Source organism: Salvelinus fontinalis, chromosome 17 (genome assembly GCF_029448725.1).
Source record: "Salvelinus fontinalis isolate EN_2023a chromosome 17, ASM2944872v1, whole genome shotgun sequence".
Classification (NCBI taxonomy): domain Eukaryota; kingdom Metazoa; phylum Chordata; class Actinopteri; order Salmoniformes; family Salmonidae; genus Salvelinus; species Salvelinus fontinalis.
Window position 1 is genome coordinate 26,464,593 of NC_074681.1, and position 23,591 is coordinate 26,488,183.

General features: G+C 41.8%; 1 protein-coding gene across 1 annotated transcript; it reads left to right on the forward strand.

The window, feature by feature from the left end:
• The first annotated feature begins 1,233 nt into the window (after positions 1-1,233).
• Positions 1,234-21,779, forward strand: paxip1 (PAX interacting (with transcription-activation domain) protein 1). The gene is made up of 20 exons (XM_055866840.1): positions 1,234-1,456; positions 2,521-2,655; positions 4,057-4,100; positions 4,234-4,297; positions 4,391-4,501; positions 9,590-10,225; positions 11,122-12,052; positions 12,233-12,327; positions 12,465-12,560; positions 14,621-14,758; positions 15,668-15,789; positions 16,008-16,192; positions 17,865-17,976; positions 18,171-18,273; positions 18,449-18,617; positions 19,266-19,366; positions 20,874-21,008; positions 21,113-21,188; positions 21,290-21,349; positions 21,472-21,779. The coding sequence occupies exons 1-20, from the start codon at positions 1,376-1,378 to the stop codon at positions 21,486-21,488; spliced, it is 3,411 nt and encodes a 1,136-aa protein (XP_055722815.1). The 5' UTR covers positions 1,234-1,375; the 3' UTR covers positions 21,489-21,779.
• Positions 21,780-23,591: the final 1,812 nt, after the last annotated feature.

A 23,591-nucleotide genomic window follows, 5' to 3' on the forward strand; every position in this document is an offset into this window, starting at 1 on the left:
CTCATATGTAATGTAGCTGTCAGTGAAGTGATCCAATTACAGCTTTAATTGGATGCATTTCAGAGTTTGTCAAGGTCTTTTCACACTGATGTCCATAATTCACTATGGCTATATCATACACACCCCTGCTATGGCCGGTTTGATAGGACTTCAATTTGACACCTAATTAATGAAACAATTAGGCCAATTAACTAAGAACCGTGGAGGAATGAATTCCATAGTAGATGAGATCTTCGAAAAGGTGAATTACATGTGTCTGCAACATAGGAGAAAAACATGTTACAATCTCAAGATTATAGAAAATTAATCTTTATCAGTCCTATAGTAGATGTTAGCAGTCACAATCCTTAATCTAACATACACGTTATCACCCATAAACATGAATATAGCACATTTTCTATACATTTTCATGGGGAGGAGAGGCCTTTTAAAAAGTCTGCATGGCCACACTTACAGTATGATCTGTCTTTGTTTGCATGACTTGCCTCATTAAATTATAAATTGTGTCTGCGACAGTCTGATAATATGGAGCTTTTCCTGCTCTTCCACTGCTAGGCTCAATTAAAGGCCATCATCACTAGGCTAACATTGCTTCAAGCCCTGTCTACACTCTTAGAAAAAGGGTGCTATCTTGAACCTAAAAGGGTTTGTTGGCTGTCCCCATAGGAGAAGCCTTGGAAGAACCATTTCGGGTTCCATGTAGAACCCTTTACATGGAACCCAAAAGGGTTCTCTTCTGGGGACAGCCAAATAACCATTTTGGAACCATTTCTTCTAAGAGCATAGGAGCTGCCTGACATGAGGACAGTTTTGCTTTTAGGGGCCACTGGCCCAGACCCCTGGGGCATCTCCAGCTTTTAACAGAGTTCATTAATGACCTCAAGCTCCTCCAATTACCTGCATTATTATATCTGTCTGCATGGGACCTATTTTCTGTAGCTGGTAAAGAGCTAGTTAAGACCCTCCTCCCGTTTGTACCTGCCCTTTGCACTGATCAGTATTTTGGCACTTCAGCATGGCTTTTCCCCCTTGCGTCATTACTTAACTCCTCCCATAGACGTGCCATGTTTCAAATTGTTGTGGGGTAGCATTTCTATTTGATAAATGTTTGTAGAGGTCTGTTGAATGTAAGGCAATGCATTTAGTAATGAATATAATAAATATGTATAACACAATACATCACTATATCTGAGAAACAATACATAAATGAAACAATGGTATTCCGTTCCACCCCCTTTGTCGTCACGCTCTGGTACAGGCGCGCTCAGTGAGATTTGGCGCTAGTGTGTTGCCTTGAGGGGAATAACTTTTTAATGTCTTTTGACTTTTTAGTGATTTTGTTTTACATATCTTGATTAGCATTTTATGGATAATAATGTCGGATGAAGAACCGAAGGTCCCAGAGGATCTCTTTAAAGATGTTAAATTTTACGTGGTCGGGGACATTGACCAAAAGGTGAAGCTATCACTGTTGACATATAGCTAGCTAGCTAACCTAGCGAAGCAATGACGTTTACCGCACTAGACAGATAGCATAGCGAAACGCTAACGACCAGTCTGTTTCCATTTCACTTTTGTAACCCGTATTGTTTGCAGATTTGGTGTATAAACTAATACATGCATTGCGTTTTACAAATATATATGAAGTTGTCATTGATCCAGATGAGGTTAGTTAGCGACCGTAGCCAGTTGGATGCTTAGCTAGCTAGCCAGTTTTCTACTAGTGCAGGTTAGCCAACCAGTATTCTGGCATTGCTATGACTTGGTTATCCTATTTTGCAACACAGCTAGTAATACAATAAATATACATTTGGCCTGTTTTGCATTGTATGTGTATGGATTACCATAGCTAGAACGAGATGTATTGATAATAATGAGGTGAAAGACCATTGTCGGTTTGCTGAATTGTGCGCCTATCATTGCGCATATGCGAGGACAAATCCGCCATTGTAGAGATGCAAGTGGCAACATCCTGCCAAATAATGCCTTTAATTTACGCGCCTGTGTTTATAAACTGATTTATCGTGTACATACGATGTATATTCCTAGTTAAATACACCACGATCATTTTCAAATTGTTCCTTCAAACTATGCTTCAAATAATTAATCCCACTGAGATTGATTTGACCTATACCGTGCATATTATTGTCACTTACTAGCTAGTTAATAATCAACAGTATCTTCTACTGCTCATTGATAACGTCAATTTCTTAAATATACAGGCCACCCCATGATTGATGAATAACGTCTTTGATGCATACTGCCTTTCCTTATCACACTTTGGTTGGAATTGTACACATTTATTATATCATTTATCATATATATATATATATATATATATATATATATATATTTACAAAAGTTGATTTTATTAAATACTTTCTTAACACTTTTTTTTCGTAAAACTGCATTGTTGGTTAAGGGCTTGTAAGTAAGCATTTCACTGTTGTATTATGCAAATACGATTTGATTTGATCATGTGTGTTTTATTTCATTGATGTGATTTCATGTGCACTTTAGGTTGTCCAGCTGCTGAAAGCAGGGAAAGGCAAGGAGGTCTCATACAATGCCTTGGCTACACACATTATAGCAGAGGATGGAGATAACCCAGAGGTTGGGGAGTCACGAGAGGTCTTTGACCTTCCAGTTGTCAAGGTAAGGGTGTGAATTTTCCATGGATAACTGCCAAAATAAAGGAAACACCAACATAACATGTTTTAATAGGGCATTGGACCACCACAACCTGCCAGAACAGCTTCAATGTTCATTGGCATAGATTCTACAAGTGTTTGGAAGTATATTGGAGAGACACAACATTATTTTCCCACAAGAAATTCCATAATTTGGGGCGTATTCATTATGCAGATTCGGTTGCAAAACATTTCTTTAACGGAAGCCAATGGAATGAAACGGGGAGGGACCTACCTGAATTTGTCCAATAGCAACTCTCTTTTTAGTTATGTTTTGCAACTGTTTGGCTAATGATTACGCCCCAGGTTTTTTGTTGATGGTGGTGGAAAAGCTGTCTCAGGCGCCGCTCCAGAATCTCCCATAAGTGGTCTATTGGGTTGAGATCTGGTTAAATGCGGAATACATATTTCAGTTGGATGCATTGTTGTACAAATGACTATGTATCTCCCTTCACCCTTTAAACCATCTATGCTCCTTTGAGACCCCTCTTTCAAAGTCACTAAGCAGTGGTGGAAAAAGTACTCAATTGTCATACTTGAGTAAAAGTTAAGATACCTTAATTGAAAATTACTCAAATAAAAGTGAAAGTCACCCAGTAAAATACTACTTGAGAAAAAGTCTTAAAAGTATTTGGTTTAAAATATTCTTAAGTATCAAAAGTAAATGGGATTGTTAAAATGTACTTAAGTATCAAAAGTAAAAGTATAAACCATTTCAAATTCCTTATATTAAGCAAATCAGATGGCACAATTGTATTTTACATTTTTATTGACGAATAGCCAGGGGCACACTAATTTACAAACAAAGCATTTGTGTTTAGTGAGTCCGCCAGATCTGAGGCAGTAGGGATGACCAGGGATGTTATCTTGATACGTGTGTGAATTGGACCATTTTCTTGTCAAAATGTAACGAGTACTTTTGGGTGTCAGGAAAAATGTATGGAGTATAAAGTACATAATTTTCTTTAGGAATGTAGTGAAATAAAAGTTGTCAAAAATATAAATAGTAAAGTACAGATACCCTCAAAAACTACTTAAGTAATACTTTAAAGTATTTTTACTGAAGTACTTTACACCACTGTCACTGTGATCTCTTGTAGCTATGGCATTCAAAATAATGGGCAACTGGGCATTTTTATACATTACCCTACCCTATGCATGATGGGTTATTAATTGCTTATTTCCCAGGAACCACACCTGTGTGGAAACACCTGCTTTCAATATACTTTATCCCTCATTTACTCAAGTGTTTCCTTTATTTTGGCAGGTACCTGTATATCCCTTTATGTAGTCAATTCACAAAAAATCCTGTAGCCTTGGTGGTGTGAAGGGAAAAAGTTCAACCGTTTTAAACTCTGTTTTTCAGCCGTCTTGGGTGACTTTGTCCGTCAGATGTGGAGACCTGCTACCGTATCTTTTCATAGAAATGAATTTCATGAACAATTGATTGATGTTTCTGAATTATATTTTAACGGTAACACTTTAGCTGAACGAATAGCTGAACATTTGAGTTGAATGACTTTCTTAACATAAGATAATTCAGAGTTACCGGTTTCTCCCCAGAGTCAGGACAAATATTCTTCGGTGTCACGGCATGTCTACCTAAAGTATGTACTTTTACATATATATTGTTTTATGGATTTATTAGGATAAGTATATTATATCATGTTAAGATCTCTCTCATGCATTTCTTTGTTTAGCTACCAGAAGATCTGAACACTCTTTGGGCCTTGATCACTTTTTATGGTGGTGACTGTCAACTCAACCTAAACAAGAAATGTACTCACCTGATTGTTCCAGAGCCAAAAGGGGTAATTATTTTTCAGTACTATTCTTGCCATATTAAGTTTTGTCATTCTTGTGTGGTGTTTGTGTTTTTCTAATGTAAAATTATTCCAATGCTCTTCCGATTCACAAGAAAATATGGGGGGGGGGGAAACACGATTTAAAGTGTTCACCCATTTTGGAGAAGATGGACAAATTGGTAAATTGCAACAGTCTTTTGAAAAAGAATGTCTGCATGTTGCTATTTTTAGGATTTATTGAGGTGCCTGCTGAGGCTCGTGTTTGTGTTGGACATTTTATAGGCCTTGCTTTGGCACTGGTCTGTCTGATGGTTATTGCAGGAAGGGGATGTCTTGTTTTACGGCTGTCTTTATGCTCAGGCACCAGGAGGTAGAGCCTGCCCATAGGTCGTCTAGTGTCTAGTCTTTGCTTGGCCACTGAGAAATGCCTGAACACAACAGGTCTTTGTGTTACTTCAGGTTGTATTCTAAGGAAACAATTAATCTCAAGATCTTGATAGCTGTACTATTTATTTTATTTTATTATAATAATAATTTTTTTTGCCTTTTATTTAACCAGGTAGGCAAGTTGAGAACAAGTTCTCATTTACAATTGCGACCTGGCCAAGATAAAGCAAAGCAGTTCGACACATACAACAACACAGAGTTACACGTGGAGTAAAACAAACATACAGTAGAAAAAAAATAAGTATTTACAATGTGAGCAAATGAGGTGAGATAAGGGAGGTAAAGTAAAAAAATAAGGCCATGGTGGCGAAGTAAATACAGCATAACAAGCGAAAACACTGGAATGGTAGATTTGCAGTGGGAGAAAGTACAAAGTAAAGATAGAAATAATGGGGTGCAAAGGAGCAAAATAAATAAATAAATACAGTAGGGGGAGAGGTAGTTTGGGCTAAATTATAGATGGGCTATGTACAGGTGCAGTAATCTGTGAGCTGTTCTGACAGCTGGTGCTTAAAGCTAGTGAGGGAGATAAGTGTTTCCAGTTTCAGAGATTTTTGTAGTTCATTCCAGTCATTGGCAGCAGAGAACTGGAAGGAGAGGCGGCCAAAGGAAGAATTGGTTTTGGGGGTGACCAGAGAGCTATACCTGCTGGAGCGCGTGCTACAGGTGGGTGCTGCTATGGTGACCAGCGAGCTGAGATAAGGGGGGACTTTACCTAGCAGGGTCTTGTAGATGACCTGGAGCCAGTGGGTTTTGCGACGAGTATGAAGCGAGGGACAGCCTACCAGAGCGTACAAGTCGCATTGGTTGGTAGTATATGGGGCTTTGGTGACAAAACGGATGGCACCTTGATAGACTGCATCCAATTTATTGAGTAGGGTATTGGAGGCTATTTTGTAAATGACATCGCTGAAGTCGAGGATCGGTAGGATGGTCACTTTTACAAGGGTATGTTTGGCAGCATGAGTGAAGGATGCTTTGTTGCGAAATAGGAAGCCAATTCTAGATTTAACTTTAAATTGGAGATGTTTGATGTGAGTCTGGAAGGAGAGTTTACAGTCTAACCAGACACCTAGGTATTTGTAGTTGTCCACATATTCTAAGTCAGAACCGTCCAGAGTAGTGATGTTGGACGGGCGGGCAGGTGCCACCAGCGATCGGTTGAAGAGCATGCATTTAGTTTTACTTGTATATAAGAGCAATTGGAGGCCACGGAAGGAGTGTTGTATGGCATTGAAGCTCGTCTGGAGGGTTGTTAACACAGTGTCCAATGAAGGGTTTGAACCCTGTGGCACCCCCATAGAGACTTCCAGAGGCCCGGACAACAGGCCCTCCAATTTGACACACACTGAACTCTATCAGAGAAGTAGTTGGTGAACCAGGCGAGGCAATCATTTGAGAAACCAAGGCTATTGAGTCTGCCGATGAGGATGTGGTGATTGACAGAGTCGAAAGCCTTGGCCAGGTCAATGAATACGGCTGCACAGTATTGTTTCTTATCGATGGCGGTTAGGATATCGTTTAGGACCTTGAGCGTGGCTGAGGTGCACCCATGACCAGCTCTGAAACCAGATTGCATAGCGGAGAAGGTATGGTGGGATTCGAAATGGTCGGTAATCTGTTTGTTAACTTGGCTTTCGAAGACCTTAGAAAGGCAGGGTAGGATAGATATAGGTCTGTAGCAGTTTGGGTCAAGAGTGTCCCCCCCTTTGAAGAGGGGGATGACTGCAGCTGCTTTCCAATCTTTGGGATTCTCAGACGACACGAAAGAGAGGTTGAACAGGCTAGTAATAGGGGTTGCAACAATTTCGGCAGATAATTTTAGAAAGAAAGGGTCGAGATTGTCTAGCCCGGCTGATTTGTAGGGGTCCAGATTTTGCAGCTCTTTCAGAACATCAGCTGACTGGATTTGGGAGAAGGAGAAATGGGAAGGCTTGGGCAAGTTGCTGTGGGGGGTGCAGTGCTGTTGATTGGGGTAGGTGTAGCCAAGTGGAAAGCATGGCCAGCCGTAGAAAAATGCTTATTGAAATTCTCAATTATAGTGGATTTATCGGTGGTGACAGTGTTTCCTGTCCTCAGTGCAGTGGGCAGCTGGGAGGAGGTGTTCTTATTCTCCATGGACTTTACAGTGTCCCAGAACTTTTTTGAGTTTGTGTTGCAGGAAGCAAATTTCTGCTTGAAAAAGCTAGACTTGGCTTTTCGAACTGCCAGTGTATATTGGTTTCGAGCTTCCCTGAAAAGTTGCATATCACGGGGCAGTTCGATGCTAATGCAGAACACCATACGATGTTTTTGTGTTGGTTAAGGGCAGTCAGGTCTGGAGAGAACCAAGGGCTATATCTGTTCCTGGTTCAAAATTTCTTGAATGGGGCATGCTTATTTAAGATGGTGAGGAAGGCATTTAAAAAAATAAAAATAACCAGGCATCCTCTACCGGCGGGATGAGATCAATATCCTTCCAGGATACCCCGGCCAGGTCGATTAGAAAGGCCTGCTCGCTGAAGTGTTTCAGGGAGCGTTTGACAGTGATGAGTGGAGGTCGTTTGACCGCTGACCCATTACGGATGCAGGCAATGAGGCAGGGATCGCTGAGATCTTGGTTGAAAACAGCAGAGGTGTATTTAGAGGGCAAGTTGGTTAGGATGATATCTATTAAGGGTGCCCATGTTTACGGATTTGGGGTGGTACCTGGTAGGTTCATTGATAATTTGTGTGAGATTGAGGGCATCAAGCTTAGATTGTAGGATGGCTGGGGTGTTAAGCATGTTCCAGTTTAGGTCGCCTAGCAGCACAAGTTCTGAAGATAGATGGGGGGCAATCAGTTCACATATGGTGTCCAGAGCACAGTTGGGGGCAGAGGGTGGTCTATAGCAGGCGGCAACGATGAGAGACTTGATTTTAGAGAGGTGGATTTTTAAAAGTATAAGTTCAAATTGCTTGGGTACAGACTTGGATAGTAGGACAGAACTCTGCAGGCTATCTTTACAGTAGATTGCCACTCCGCCTCCTTTGGCAGTTCTATCTTGTCTGAAAATGTTGTAGTTAGGAATGGAGATTTCAGAATTTCTGGTGGTCTTCCTAAGCCAGGATTCAGACACGGCTAGAACATCCGGGTTGGCAGTGTGTGCTAAAGCAGTGAATAAAACAAACTTAGGGAGGAGGCTTCTAATGTTAACATGCATGAAACCAAGGCTATTACGGTTACAGAAGTCATCAAAAGAGAGCTCCTGGGGAATAGGAGTGGAGCTAGGCACTGCAGGGCCTGGATTCACCTCTACATCACCAGAGGAACAGAGGAGGAGTAGGATAAGGGTACGGCTAAAAGCTATGAGAATTGGTCGTCTAGAACGTCCGGAACAGAGAGTAAAAGGAGGTTTCTGGGGGCGATAAAATAGCTTCAAAGTTTAATGTACAGACAAAGGTATGGTAGGATGTGAATACAGTGGAGGTAAACCTAGGTATTGAGTGATGATGAGAGAGATATTGTCTCTAGAAACATTGAAACCAGGTGATGTCATCGCATGTGTGGGTGGTGGAACTGAAAGGTTGGATAAGGTATACTGAGCAGGGCTAGAGGCTCTACAGTGAAATAAGCCAATAGACACTAACCAGAACAGCAATGGACAAGGCATATTGACGTTAAGGAGAGGCTTAGTCGAGTGATCATAAGGGTCCAGTGAGTAGTGAGGTTGGTTGGGGTAACGGCGATGCAGACAGCTAGCTGAGCCATCGGAAGCAAGCTAGCATAGGATGGAGGTCTGATTTTAGCCACCTCGTGCGTTTCCGACGGTAGATTAGTGGGGTTCTGTGTGGTAGAGGGGATCAATCCAATTGGCAAAATAGATATAGTTATAGTGACCCAAGAAAAGTAGTCCGATAGATAGACCTATTCAGAAAGCAGCCGATAAGACAGCTAACGATTAGCGGGCCGCAGATGGGCGTTCAGGTAACGTTGCGACGGAGGGGCCAGTTGGATAACTCCCGGTCCGGATAGGTGATTGTAGCCCAGGAGTGACTGATGGAGCTCTTCAGCTGGCTAGCTCTGGAATAATTGATGTTTGCTCCGGGATCGACGTAAGCCAATAGTCACACGGATAGCAGCTAGCTAGCTGCGAGATCCAGGTGTACATTTCCAGAGCTTGCGGTTGAAATCCGGGGATATGGAGAGAAAAATAGGTCCGGTATGTTCTGGTCTGAGTCGCGTTGTACAAAACTGGCTTTTCGAGCTTAGCTTTTCAAGCTAAAGGATAGCTGATGACCACAAACCGTGGTTAGCTGAATACTAACGTTAAAGTAAACTGGCTAGCTTCTGGTTAGCTTCTGGCTAGCTTCTATTGTGGGTTTCAGATTTGAGGTAAATAATACTTTTTTATATATATTTGGTGAGGCAGGTTGCAGGAGAGTGTTTTGAAGTTGAGTTTTTGGAAAATAAGATATATAAAAGATATGCGAAGAAAGATGTAAATATATATATACACGGGACACGACAAGACGAGGACAAAGGACGTCTGACTGCTATGCTATCTTGGGACAATGTGTTGGTCAGATTATGCCAAAACACACATTTTTTGCAGTACACAGAAAAATAAATCATACACCTGAAACGTATTATGTCTGTACATTCACGCCGTGAATTGTGTTTTCCAGGAAAAGTATGAGGTTGCCCTGAAGCACAGCAGCATCAAAATCGTCACGCCGGAGTGGATCACACACTCCGCATTGGACAAGAGCAGGAAGGACGAGGCTCTGTACCACCCCCGGCTGACCTACCAGGAGGAGGATGAGGATGAGGAGAGCGAGTACGAGTCGCGCTCCGAGGGCAGCTACAGCCCTCCAGGCCGCAGGCGCCCAGGCCCCAGGTCCCGGAGATCCAGCCCCTCATCAAGAGATGACTCCCCTGCTAGTGGCCGAGGAGGGACATCGCCCAAAGCCGAGCGACGAGACGAACTCATGTTTGATGACTCGGATGACTCTTCCACGGAGAAGGAGGAGCGGAACCTGAACTGGACCCCAGCGGAGATGACCGGGCCACCCCTGGGTCCCAAACGCAGACTGCAGCCAGTGAAGGACTCTGGCCTGATCAACCTCTGTGCCAGTGTTCCCCCTGTGCCAGGCAGTGCAGGGCCATCGGAAGCCCGGGCTGCCCTAGTACCCAGTGCTGCCCAGCCGGGGGCAGAGAGGACAGAGGGCATGGCAGGCTGGAGCCCAGCAGCCAGGACACTACGGAACATCACCAACAACTCTGACATCCAGCAGACCACAAGGCCCCCCAACGTTGCACACGTAAGAACACCGTTCTTTGGCGTTCTCTCAAGCTTTCTTTCTTGCTTGGTTTCTTTTGCAGTAGTGGTGTGAAATCGGGGTTGGAAACGGCGACCAGATCTCTCGCATTTGCAACCATTTGACTTGGCAATTTGTTTATGGAGTTGGTCACGTAATTTTTTGGTTAACAACTTGCTTAAAAAAATGCTTTTATCATGATTTATTCAAACCATTATGTGCATTTGACCAAATATAAACCATATGAAAGTATCTGCCTGCCCCTGTTTCGCTGTCGTCTGCTGTGTGAGCGAGCCACTCACTCCTTCTCAGTACTGTGCCCATGGAGGAGAGAGGGATGCATTCTAATAAGCATAGAAGCATATGACCGTTGCTCAAAATGCATTTATGGGAAAAATATAGTTTTCAACGCAACTACTGTTCTTCTAGTTACAGAGAGGGCGGCAGGTAGCCTAGTGGTTAGAGCGTAGGGCCAGTAACCGGAAGGTTGCTGTATCGAATCCCCGAGCTGACAAGGTAAACATCTGTTGTTCTGCCCCTGAACAAGGCAGTTACAAGGCAGTAACCCACTGTTCCCCGGTAGGTCGTCATTGTAAATAAGAATTTGTTCTTAACTGACTTGCCTAGTTAAAAAATGTAAATACCCAGTAGAAATTATGTTCGGGCCAGTAGGTTTTTTAACCCTGAGTAAATCTATCCAAATCAATCTAAGAACACAAGGGCATGCTAATTTAAAATATGGCTAGTCATTATTAGCCTGGTTCTGTATGGAATGCAGGTACATATGGGATACAGGTCATTATGGTCACGTAGTGGCAAAGCATTGGTGCGATACCATCAACTGAAAAAAGTTGATGTCATTAATAAAATGTCAACATTTGTTTGGTTTCTTACCACAGATCCTACAGAGTCTCTCTGCCTCAACGAAGACATTAGAGCAGCAGCAGCAGCAGCAGCAAACGAACCAGGGCCAGCCCAACACCCAACCCAACCCGCTCCTGTTCAACCAAGCGAAGCCCCAAGGTCAGCAGCAGCTCACAGCCGAAGCACAGCAGCAGTTACTGCAGCAGCAGTCTCATCAGGTCCCCCAACAACAACAGCCACAACAACAACAGCCACAACAACAGCCACAACAACAACACCCACCTCAGCAGCTGCCACAGCAGCAGCACCCCATGCTGCAGCATCTCCCACCACAGCAACTCATGCAGTTGCACCACCAGCAACAACAACAGCAGCAGCAGCCGCAGGTTCCTCAGCCAGGTTTCCTTCCTCAGTTGCCACAACAACAACAAGCCCATCAGTTCATCCAGCAGCAGCCACAGCAACAGCAGATCCACCAACAACAGATCTTCACCCAGCAACAACAACAACCACAACATGCATTCTCGCAGCAACAACTGCGACCGCAGCAGCTCCTGCGGCCACCAATGCAGCAGCAGCAGCTCCAACAGCAGCAGCAGCAGCATGCTTTACAACAACAGCTACAGCAGTTCCAGCAGCACAGGCTCCAGCAACAGCTGCAGCAGCAACAGCAGCAGCAGCAACAGCAGCAGAACCAACAGCAACAGCAACTCCATCAACAACACCTCCAACAGCAGCAGCAGCAGCATTTCCTGCAGCAACAGATGCAGCAGCAGCACATGCAGCAGCTCCAACAACAGCAGCAGCAGCAGCATCTGAAGAGCCAGCAGCAGTCGCTGCAGCAGCATCCGAGCCAGCAGCCACTCCAGCAGCAGCAGCAGCCGCAGCAGCAGCAAGGGTCACTACAGCCTCAGCTCCAGCCGCCTCAAGTGCACCAGCTGTTTGGCCACGAGCCAGGACAGGAGAGTAAGTTCTCTAAGACACAATTGATTTCAAGTTCAGTTTCAGTTCATTACAAAAAGTCAAAATACATTAAAAAAACAATCGCGATCAGATGATATACATCCAATGATCATCATGCTGTTTATAATGGTTATAGTTCTGATTTGTTTGACTAACCAAACATTGTTCTGTTTGCTGCTGTAGTTCCAGAAGATGGCTTCTTGGTGGGCTGTGTGTTTGCTGTTGCTGACTACCCAGAGCAAATGGCAGACAAGCAGCTCCTTGCCACGTGGAAGAGAGTAAGAAAAAAAAACTTTCATTATTTTCCTGGACTTATCTTTATCTTGTGTCTTAGCAAACAGCATTCATTATAACTGCATTTGTTAAACTACTGTTTTTCGCCTTGCATTGCTGAGTTGTATTTTGTGAATCACAGATTATCCAGGCCTATGGTGGAATTGTGGACTCCTCTCTCAACAACCGCTGCACTCACCTGCTCTGTGAAACTCAAGTCAGCAGCATGTATGTCCAGGTAAGCATCACTAAAGAGTTTTTCATCTCAGCTAAAGGCTTGTTTGAAGGACAAGTGTGTGTGTGTGTGTGTGTGTGTTAGAGTCCTGCATCGGGTCGGATACCCGCTGTTGACCCTCAACAAAATCAGCTGGCGGGTGGAATGAAAGTAGAGGTCGACCGATTGATTTTTCAACACCGATACCGATTACTGAAGGACCCCAAAAAGCCTATACCGATTAATCGGTCGATTTTTATTTATTTATTTGTAATAATGACAATTACAACAATACTGAATGAACACTTATTTTAACTTAATATAATACATCAATAAAATCAATTTAACCTCAAATAAATAATGAAATGTTCAATTTGGTTTAAATAATGCAAAAACAAAGTGTTGGAGAAGAAAGTAAAAGTGCAATATGTGCCATGTAAGAAAGCTAACGTTTAAGTTCCTTGCTTAGAACATGAGAACATATGAAAGCTGGCTGTTCCTTTTAACATGAGTCTTCAATATTCCCAGGTAAGAAGTTTTAGGATGTAGTTATTATAGGAATTATAGGACTATTTCTCTCTATACCATTTGTATTTCATTAACCTTTGACTATTGGAAGTTCTTATAGGCACTTTAGTATTGCCAGTGTAACAGTATAGCTTCCATCCCTCTCATCGCTCCTATCTGGGCTCGAACCAGGAACACATCGACAACAGCCACCCTCGAAGCAGCGTTACCCATGCAGAGCAAGGGGAATAACTACTCCAAGTCTCAGAGCGAGTGACGTTTGAAACGCTATTAGCGCGCACCCCGCTAACTAGCTAGCCATTTCACATCGGTTACACCAGCCTAATCTCGGGAGTTGATAGGCTTGAAGCACAGCGAAGAGCTTCTGGCAAAACGCAGGAAAGTGCTGTTTGAATGAATGCTTACGAGTCTGCTGCTGCCTACCACCGCTCAGTCAGACTGCTCTATCAAATAATAGACTTAGTTATAACATAATAACACACAGAAATACGAGCCTTAGGTCATTAATATGGTAGAATCTGGAAACTATAATTTCGAAAACAAGACTTTTATTTTTTTCAGTGAAATACGGAACCGTTACGTATTTTATCTAACGGGTGGCATCCATAAGTCTAAATATTCCTGTTACATTGCACAACCTTCAATGTTATGTCATAATTACGTAAAATTCTGGCAAATTAGGCGGCCCAAACTGTTGCATATACACTGACTCTGCGTGCAATGAACGCAAGAGAAGTGACACAATTTCACCTGGTTAATATTGCCTGCTAACCTGGATTTCTTTTAGCTAAATATGCAGGTTTAAAAATATATACTTCTGTGTATTGATTTTAAGAAAGGCATTGATGTTTATGGTTAGGTACACATTGGAGCAATGTTACGCACCGCATCGATTATATGCAACGCAGGACACGCTAGATAAACTAGTAATATCATCAACCATGTGTAGTTAACTAGTGATTATGATTGATTGTTTGTTTTTTATAAGATAAGTTTAATGCTAGCTAGCAACTTACCTTGGCTTCTACTGCATTCGCGTAAGAGGCAGGCTCCTCGTGGAGTGCAATGTAATCAGGTGGTTAGAGCGTTGGAAGATTGCAAGATTGAATCCCGCGAGCTGACAAGGTAAAAATCTGTCGTTCTGCTCCTGAACGAGGCAGTTAACCCACCGTTCCTAGGCCGTCATTGAAAATAAGAATGTGTTCTTAACTGACTTGCCTAGTTAAATAAAAATTAAATAAAGGTGTAAAAAAAACACCACTAAACATCCAAATCGGTGTCCACAAATACCAATTTCCGATTGTTATGAAAACTTGAAATCGGCCCTAATTAATCAGCCATTCCGATTAATCGGTCGACCTCTATTAGGTACACATTGGTGCAACGACAGAGCTTTTTTCGCGAATGCACTTGTTTAATCTATCTTTTTTTCAGAGGGATTAGATTCGTCTATGTGCCGCATCTCATTGTGGGGGGAAAAAACGTGCAGGACTCTAGTGTGTGTGTGTCTGTTATATTAGGTTTTAAAGGTAATCTCTCTTGTTGCTGTACCTCAGGCCCTACGGGAGGGGAGGCGCTGTGTCACTGCCCACTGGCTGAACACAATCCTGAAAAAAAAGAAGATGGTTCCTCCCCACAGAACCCTACACCTCCCCTTCGCCTTCCCACCTGGAGCCAAGCCCTGCTCACAACACGTACGCATCACTTCCTCTTTATCTCGCCACATTCAAAACATCTAACATGGGTTGGGAACTGCTTTCATTTGTTTTTAATTTTGAACAATGGTACAATCAGTGGTGTGCTATTTTCCCCCCCATAATTTCGCAATCAAAGTTTGTTCCGACATGTAGCCTATTGAATAGACCTGATATCATTTAAAAATATGTATAAAATGCATCCTCCAAATTGGCCCAAATAAATGTTTCCATTTTTAATACCCTCAAACACCAAATTAGGCCTACCAAAAAATAAAAATAAAGGGCACCATCACTGTCAATCGTGAATGACAATTCTTCACGTTTTACGGATGAAATGTCCAAGCTGTATGCCAACCATTTGATCTAAATCAGTTTCATGGGTATATGCTTTCAGATCTCTTGAATGATGTACATAACCTACTGTTTGAGTGCATTTTAGAGCAGATGGAGTTCACAAGCTACAGCCTCCCTGTGTTTTGTTTGTCGAAGCACATATTTTGCCCAGTGGCACGTTCTGTTGAGTCTTGGCCTCATGATAAAAAAAAATGCAACCAATCATCCTGACGTCTTATACGAAAGGATGTGTTTTTTGGTCTAACAGTAACATTGTACTAGATATTATATTTGGTTTATGTCGAATACTGGTTCATCATTAAATGAACTTGCGTGAGCTTGATTCCGCTTAAACTTTTATTAAATGAGCACCATTGCACTCTGAGAAGTGGCGGAGCGTTGCTCCGGCAGTACTACACCCATGGGTACAATCATACATTTTGCATTGGTGTATGATGAGGTAATGACTAGAATTCCAAGGAGAACTAGGCATATGTAATGAATAGCTCAGAAGTAGAGTTCATAGCTTCAATAGTAAGTCCATTGACGTTCCTAACATTCGTTCCTCCTCAGATCATCTCTGTGACTGGCTTTGTGGACTCAGACCGTGATGACCTGAAACTAATGGCCTACCTGGCAGGAGCCAGATACACAGGCTACCTCTGTCGTAGCAACACTGTGCTCATCTGTAAAGAGTACGAGAAGATATTGATATGCTTTCACCTATTTAGAATGGCATGTAAATGTTGTAGACACAGTCAAGTCATTGGCGTAATCATGTTCAGAATTTGTGTGGATGGGTTGCAGGTTTTATATATATATGTGTGTGTGTGTGTTTTATGCCTGCATCATGTCTGTTTTATTTTACTGTTGGAATCCCCTGTGTTAACCCTCTCCCTCCCTGTCTCCTCAGGCCCAGTGGTCTGAAGTATGAGAAGGCCAAGGAGTGGAGGATCCCCTGCGTCAACGCCCAGTGGCTCTGTGACATCCTCCTGGGGAACTTTGAGGCTCTCCGGCAGATACAGCACAACAGATACTCCAACTTCAACCTGCAGGAACCACTCATCCCCAACCAGCATCTGGTTCAGAACCTACTGGGTACAGGGTTCAGAAGTCTTACAGTGGGGGCAAGGGGACTTTACAGTGCATTCGGAAAGTATTCAGAACCATTACCTTTTTCCACATTTTGTTACGTTACAGCCAAAAAGATGAAATAAAATAAAAAATCCTCATCAATCTACACACAATACCCCATAATGACAAAGCGAAAACAGCTTTTTAGACATTTTTGCAAATTGATTAAAAAACAGAAATACCTTTTTATTACATAAGTATTCAGACCCTTCGTTATGGGACTCAAAATTGAGCTCAGGTGCATCCTAGTTCCATTGACCATCCTTGAGCTGTTTCTATAACTTGGTTGGAGTCTACTGTGGTAAATTCAATTGATTGGACATGATTTGGAAAGACACACAACTGTCTATATTTCAGAGCAAAAACCAGGCCAAAGGAATTGTCCGTAGAGCTCCGAGACAGGATTGTGTTTATCTGGGGAAGGGTACCAAAACATTTCTGCAGCATTGAAGGTCCCCAAGAACACAGTGGCCTTAAATCATTCTTAAATGGAAGAAGTTTAGGACCATCAAGACTCTTCCTAGAGCTGACCGCCCGGCCAAACTGAGCAATCGGGGGAGAAGGGACTTGGTCAGGGAGGTGACCAAGAACCCGATGGTCACTCTCATAGAGCTCTGGAGTTCCTCTGTGGAGATGGGAGAACCTTCCAGAAGGACAACCACAAATGCAGCACTCTACCAATCAGGCCTTTATAATAGAGCTGCCAGACGGAAGCCACTCCTCAGTAAAATGCACATGACAGCCTGCTTGGAGTTTGCCAAAAGGCACCTAAAGGACTCTGACCATGAGAAACAAGATTCTCTGGTCTGATGAAGATAGAACTCTTTGACGTGAATGCCAAACGTCACGTCTGGAGGAAACCTGGCACCACCCCTACAGTGAAGCATGGTGGTGGCAGCATCATGCTGTGGGGATGTTTTTCAATGACAGACTGAGAGCCTAGTCAGGGTCGAGGGAAAGATTAACAGAGCAAAGTATAGCGAAATCCTTGATGAAAACCTGCTCCAGACCTGAGTGGGGTGACGGTTCACCTTCCAATGAGGACAATGACCCTAAGCACACAGCCAAGACAACGCAGGAGTGGCTTCAGGACAAGTCTCTGAATGTCCTTGAGTAGTCCAGACAGAGCCCGGACTTGAACCCAATTGAACATCTCTGGAGAGGCCTGAAAATAGCTGTGCAGCGACGCTCCTCATCTAACCTGACAGAGCTTGAGAGGATCTGCAGATAATAACGGGAGAAACTCCCCAAATACAGGTGTGCCAAGCTTGTAGCATCATACCCAAGAAGGATCAAGGATGTAATCACAAAAAGGTGCTTCAATAAAGTACTGAGTAAAGGGTCTGAATACTTATGTAAATGTGATATTTCAGTAGTTTTTTTAAATATAAATTTGCAACAATTTCTAAAAACCTGTTTTTGCTTGATAATTATGGGGTATTGAGTGTAGATTTTTTGTTAATATAATACATTTTTGAATAAGACTAGTAACAAAATATGGGGGGAAATCAAGGGGTCTGAATACTTTCCGAATGCACTGTATATGGGTAATAATAAAAACATTTTCTTGAGGGTGATGGACAAAATTCTTAAACACAGGTGTGGATTATATATATTTTTCTCCTTTTGATTTTAGGTGCTTGGAGGGCTCCTGTGAAGGTTTCACCTGATGCGTTGGCAGCATTGCAGCTGCAACAGAAGCAGAGACAGTCTGAGTCCAACTCCCAGCCTCCAAATAAGAAGCCAAGGTGAGTCTCCATCACTCTAAATTTCACAGTGTTGTGTAGCACAGTATGTTGAATTAGTCAATCTGCAAAATTTGTGTTAGGAAAAGTATTTGTTTCTAGAAATGTATTTATTTATTTATTTATTTGTATATATGGATACAATGCAATTACCTAAAGTTTCTCATCCAATGATCCAAATGTTCTCCCAATTGTAGACTTGAGGAGATTCAATCCCCAACCAAGAAGCTTCCACCAGAGTCGACACCGTACATTTTCTTTACTGGCTTTGAGCCAACACAGGTCCAACAATTCATGAAGGTAATTGCCTTTTTATGCCTCTGCGCAGCTGAGTCTGCAGGAAACAGTCATTGTCTAGAATTATTGTTATCAGTCACCAATATTTATCAAAACGTATCACAGGATGACTTCTGATTCTCAGCACTCGCAGACCAGCCTCTAACAATGCATCCGATGTCTCCTTCTGTCTTTCCAGAGGCTACACAACCTTGGAGGGGAGATTGCAGAGAGCGCTCAGAAGTGCACCCATCTGGTGGCCAACAAGGTGACGAGGACGGTGAAGTTTCTCACAGCCATGTCAATCGTCAAGCACATCGTCACCCCTGAGTGGTTAGAAGAGAGCTGGAAGAGCCAGAAGTTTGTCGGTACGTTAAATATGCATTCAGTTATTAGAGAATAGATCTGTGTGAGGGAGTTTCATGCTGCGAGATACTGTTGTGATCGCTTACTTTTTGTGTGTAGCTTTGTAGAGTGTATGTGGGTTCTTAGAGGGAGTTGTTTGGTTTTAGAGTTTTTGTACATTCTTTAGAGCAGTGTTCCCCAACTGGTGGCCCGCTGACCGAATTTGGCCCGTGGGTGATTTTATTTTAAAAGTTACATTTAAAATATGTTTTTATTGTTGGACATAAGACTGTGAAAACACCAGCAAATCACTGATATTAATTTAGGAAATCTGTTCCAAAGTATTCCCATGCATAATAGATAGATACAGTATGTGTAAGTCGCTCTGGATAAGAGCGTCTGCTAAATGACTTAAATGTAAATGTGTGATCGTATACAAATCTAATCTAAGGTATAAAACTATTATGTTTTAGTCAAAAATGATCTGTTTTGACGTCTTGCTGTCAATTTGCAGACTACAAATTACTTGTAATTATGTTCTGGCCCTCTGACCATCTGCTTAAGAAAATCATCCCATGGCTGAATCTAGTTGATGATCCCTGCTTTAGACTACAGTATGTGTGTATTCGTTAGAGTATGTCTATTCTTATAGTACGTGTTTGTTTATTCAGATGAGCAGAACTACATGCTGAGAGATGCAGAGGCAGAGGTGCTGTTTGGCTTCAGTCTGGAAGAGTCACTGAAGAGGGCCCACACTGCACCACTCTTCAAGGTTAGTGAAACAATGCACTTATATTCCATAAGTATCCCCAATGTATACAATTTTTGTTGTATTAATGCTATTTAATCTCTCCTCAGACTAATATTATTCTGTTTGTCCTGTGGGTACCTTTGTCACTGTTCCACCCCATGGTGTATTGCGCTGTCATGGTGTATCTAAGAATATTACTCCTGCTTATTATGAAGAAAAAATACATCTGTTTAACTTTGTAAACTAAAGGTGTGTTTAGAATTATTTTTGTTGTATTAATGCTATTTAATCTCTCCTCAGACTAATATTATTCTGTTTGTCCTGTGGGTACCTTTGCCACTGTTCCACCCCTTGTGTATTGCGCTGTCATGGTGTATTTGTAGTATCTCCATATCCCCAATGTCTATCTGCCTGGACAGTGGACATCAATGTGTATATACTTGTTCTGTCGAGTCATCAGATTGTTATCGAGTGAATTTGTCTGATTGGATGCATTCAATTAGTGCAGCACAATTAATCAAATTCACATCGAAATCGCAATATTGAGATGTGCAATATCCACATTGCATGCAATATTTTGAAACGCCAGTCAGCCGCATGTAAGGTCCATTTGTAGTTTCCAATGTTTGTCATCGCTCTCCTTCTCTTGCGGCTGCTTCCCACACACCAAGCCCCAACCCGTCACTCAAGCAACGCAGTTCCTCCTCCCCACTGTTAGCCCTGTTGTTAGTCACTATAAGTTTGCATGCTGTTCTGTCAAATGCAGTCAACAGATTGTTCCAAACAAGCACGATGGTGCTTTCCACTTTGCTTCTTAATATGAATCACTGTATTTCCCTGATTCCAACAGTAACCCAAGTGTTTTGAGCTACACTGTACTAAACATTAGGAACAACTTTCCATGACATAGACTGACCAGGTGAATCCTATGATCCCTTATTGATGTCACCTGTTAAATCCACTACAATCAGTGTAGATGAAGGGAAGGAGACAGGTTAAAGAAGGATTTTTAAGCCTTGATACAATTGAGCCATGGATTGTGTCTGTGTGCCATTTAGAGCGTAAATTGGCAAGACAAAATATTTTAGTGCCTTTGAATGGGGTATGGTAGTAGGTGCCAGGCACACCAGTTTGAGTGTGTCAAGAACTGCAACACTGCTGGGTTTTTTCACGCTCAACAGTTATCCATGTGTATCAAGAATGGTCCACCACCCAAAGGACATCCAGCCAACTTGACACAATTGTGGGAAGCATTGGAGTCAACATGAGCCAGCATCCCTGTGGAACGCTTTTGACACCTTGTAGACCATGCCCTGATGAATTGAGTCTGTTTTGAGGGCAAACGGGGGTGCAACTCAATATTATGAAAGTATTCCTAATGTTGTGTACACTCCGTGTAAGTCAAATCGCAATCGCAATATTTGGTTAAAAAAAACACAATGACATTTTTTGCCCATATCTTGCAGCCCTACATTAGATACCCAACTGGCTCTTAAACGTGTCTTTCTGTTCTTCTCTCCCTCTCTAGGGCAAGTATTTCTACATTACCCCTGGGATCTGTCCCAGCCTTATCACTATGAAAGCCATTGTAGAGAGCGCAGGAGGCAAGGTGCTCCCCAAGCAGCCCTCCTTCCGCAAAATAATGGAGCACAAGCAGAACAAGGTACTGGTCCTCTCCATGTCGTCACAGCATTGTGTTATAAATGTGTACTTGAAGAATGTGACGTTCTATTACTGAACTCATGGAATGTTTTCTGTTCTTTTCAGAACCTTGCTGAGATCATCCTGATATCCTGTGAGAATGATCTTCATCTATGTAGAGAGTACTTCTTGAAGAACATTGGTAAGAGAAACCTGTAAATGTACACATGTGCTTTGGATGTGGCCCATTGTTTTGACTTTAGCCTAAACCTACTTCTTGTCTCCCCTGTTTCTTCCTAACAGACACTCACAATGCTGAGTTTATATTGACTGGTGTATTGACACAGAACATGGATTATGAATCATATCCTTTTAAATAAAACCTGGGTTTTAAGATTGTGTCAATTGATTGTAGTGATTCTGATTGTGATATCCAATTTGTTGTTCTGTTAAAGCCCAGCTCACCACTTTCCTTAACAATCTCACATATAAATTCACATGATGGCGAAGACAAGAAGGTGAAGATGAGGAGGCAGCAAGGAAGGCTAAAACAAGGCGCAATGTACAGTCACACTACTCTTGATATTTTGCAAGATTTTGTACCCTGTGGATAGATAATCGGTCGTTTTGTAGCTTTTTGTAACAACCGTTAATACATACATAAATGTATGTTATTTTTGTGGACTGAATGTTTAAATTATGGATTGATTTTAACATGTTTTATTGTATTGTCAAAAGGTTCCAGCAATTATTCAACACTTTTGGAATAAAATCAGAACTTTGTCAAAATTTATCTGAGAATTTCTTTGCTTTCTCACAAATGTCACTATTTAGATATTCATGGTACAGTGCCAAAACTCTTACAATTTTACAATCACAACATAAGAAGCAGAGTTTGTTACGGTTCATGTATTGAACCAAACTTCACTAAACAACATAATTTAATGATCAAATTCTACTGTCATACCAGACTTTTCCAAACTACCAAATTGAACATGGTCTCTACTCTTGATCTTACTTTTAAGACATAATTCCTCAAAGACTTGATTTAATTAATTGTTAATGATGTATTAAAGTAGTTACTGGTGATCGAAAATTGCTTGCTGTCAGACAAGAGCCTGGAGTTATCTCTTGGCCCCTCTGGTGGGTGAATAGCCTGAGGTGATGCCCTCAAAAACAATTGAATTAGTGCCTCATCCAAGGTCGTGTGCCAGATACGCTTTGGGGAGCTGATCATGTTACCAAAGATGTTGAAGTTTGGAAAACTGGAACCAAGTAATTGTTGGTTCATTGTGGATAACATTTTGGGCTTCTAAATATGCTTTGTGTCATATTAAATATGATGTACTGTACACAATGCTGTTATCTTCAACTGACGTTATATAACTTTATTTTGAATAACCTTCATTTCCCGCACAGGTATTACTAATAACCTTGATAGGCCTACTGTAATGGATCCATAGGTAACTATGAACAGGAGATCCTCTTTCTTGAGACCCTTGGGTTTTAAGAAATCTAGCGCTGTACAGGGATTCATAGTCATCTGAAAATAAACCTTGCTCTATAATCAAACAAAGGACGTACCAAATCAGTGTTAACAGAAATATAGGTTACATTTGCCGACAGACGTGGGCAAGAGGAGAGATCCATTGCATCAACCCCAAAAATATTTTCAGTACCTACAGTATGATGAATAGGTTTTAGCTAATATTGAACTAAAATAAATGTCTATATATGTTTGAGCTTTCCATTAGTTCCCTCTTAAAATGTATTGCATAAAGCCACTGTACTTGAACAAAGAGTATATTGCACCCACTTTCATTAATTATAAAAATAAATAAATGTAATGTACAATTCAGTAATGAAGCATTGCTTTTTCCCAACAGCAACAGTTACAAAACATATTTTTTACCATGACCCTTCTAGAGGGGCAGCCTAGTGGTCAGAGCATTGGACTAGTAACCGAAAGGTTCCAAGATTGAATCCCTGAGCTGACAATGTAAAAATCTGTCATTCTGAACAAGGCAGTTAACCCACTGTTCCTAGGCTGTCATTGAAAATAAGAATTTGTTCTTAACTGACTTGCCTAGATAAAGGTAATGAAATAGAGCTTTTTGAATGTTCTTGTGACCCCCCCAGAACACTGACAGCCATTTTCCACTGTACAGACTGCCTGCAACTCCATAATAAAAATACATTTTAGTCACATGCGCCAAATACAACTGGTGTAGACTTTAACGTGACATGCGTGCTTACGAGCCCTTCTCAACGATGCAGAGTTAAAAATAATAATAAAATAGTAACACAAGAATAAATAATAATAAAGTTACCAAGGATTCTTTGTTTGCTCTCTGCAGTACTGGCTGCTAAACTTTGCTATGATGACCTATCTAAATACCAAAAAAGGCCAGCACTCACATGATGCACTTTCATTGATTTAGGGCAACAGAGTTAAAAATGAAGACAATAGATTTGACCACATTCCCCCCTCATCTATTTTTAGCCAGGACCGTAGATGGTGGCCATAGAGTGACCCACCATATGGGAAATATTGATTTTACCCACAGTGGTCACCAACACTGGTCATGGGGAGCTACAGGGTCAT

What these genes read in the sequence shown, in the direction of transcription:
- paxip1 (XM_055866840.1), top strand. Translation starts at nt 1,376, where the DNA reads ATGTCGGATGAAGAACCGAAGGTCCCAGAGGATCTCTTTAAAGATGTT. An exon ending in AGATGTGGAGACCTGCTACC is followed by an intron (nt 4,101 to 4,233) that starts GTATCTTTTCAT and finishes AAGATAATTCAG; the next exon opens with AGTTACCGGTTTCTCCCCAG. An exon ending in GTACTTCTTGAAGAACATTG is followed by an intron (nt 21,189 to 21,289) that starts GTAAGAGAAACC and finishes TCTTCCTAACAG; the next exon opens with ACACTCACAATGCTGAGTTT.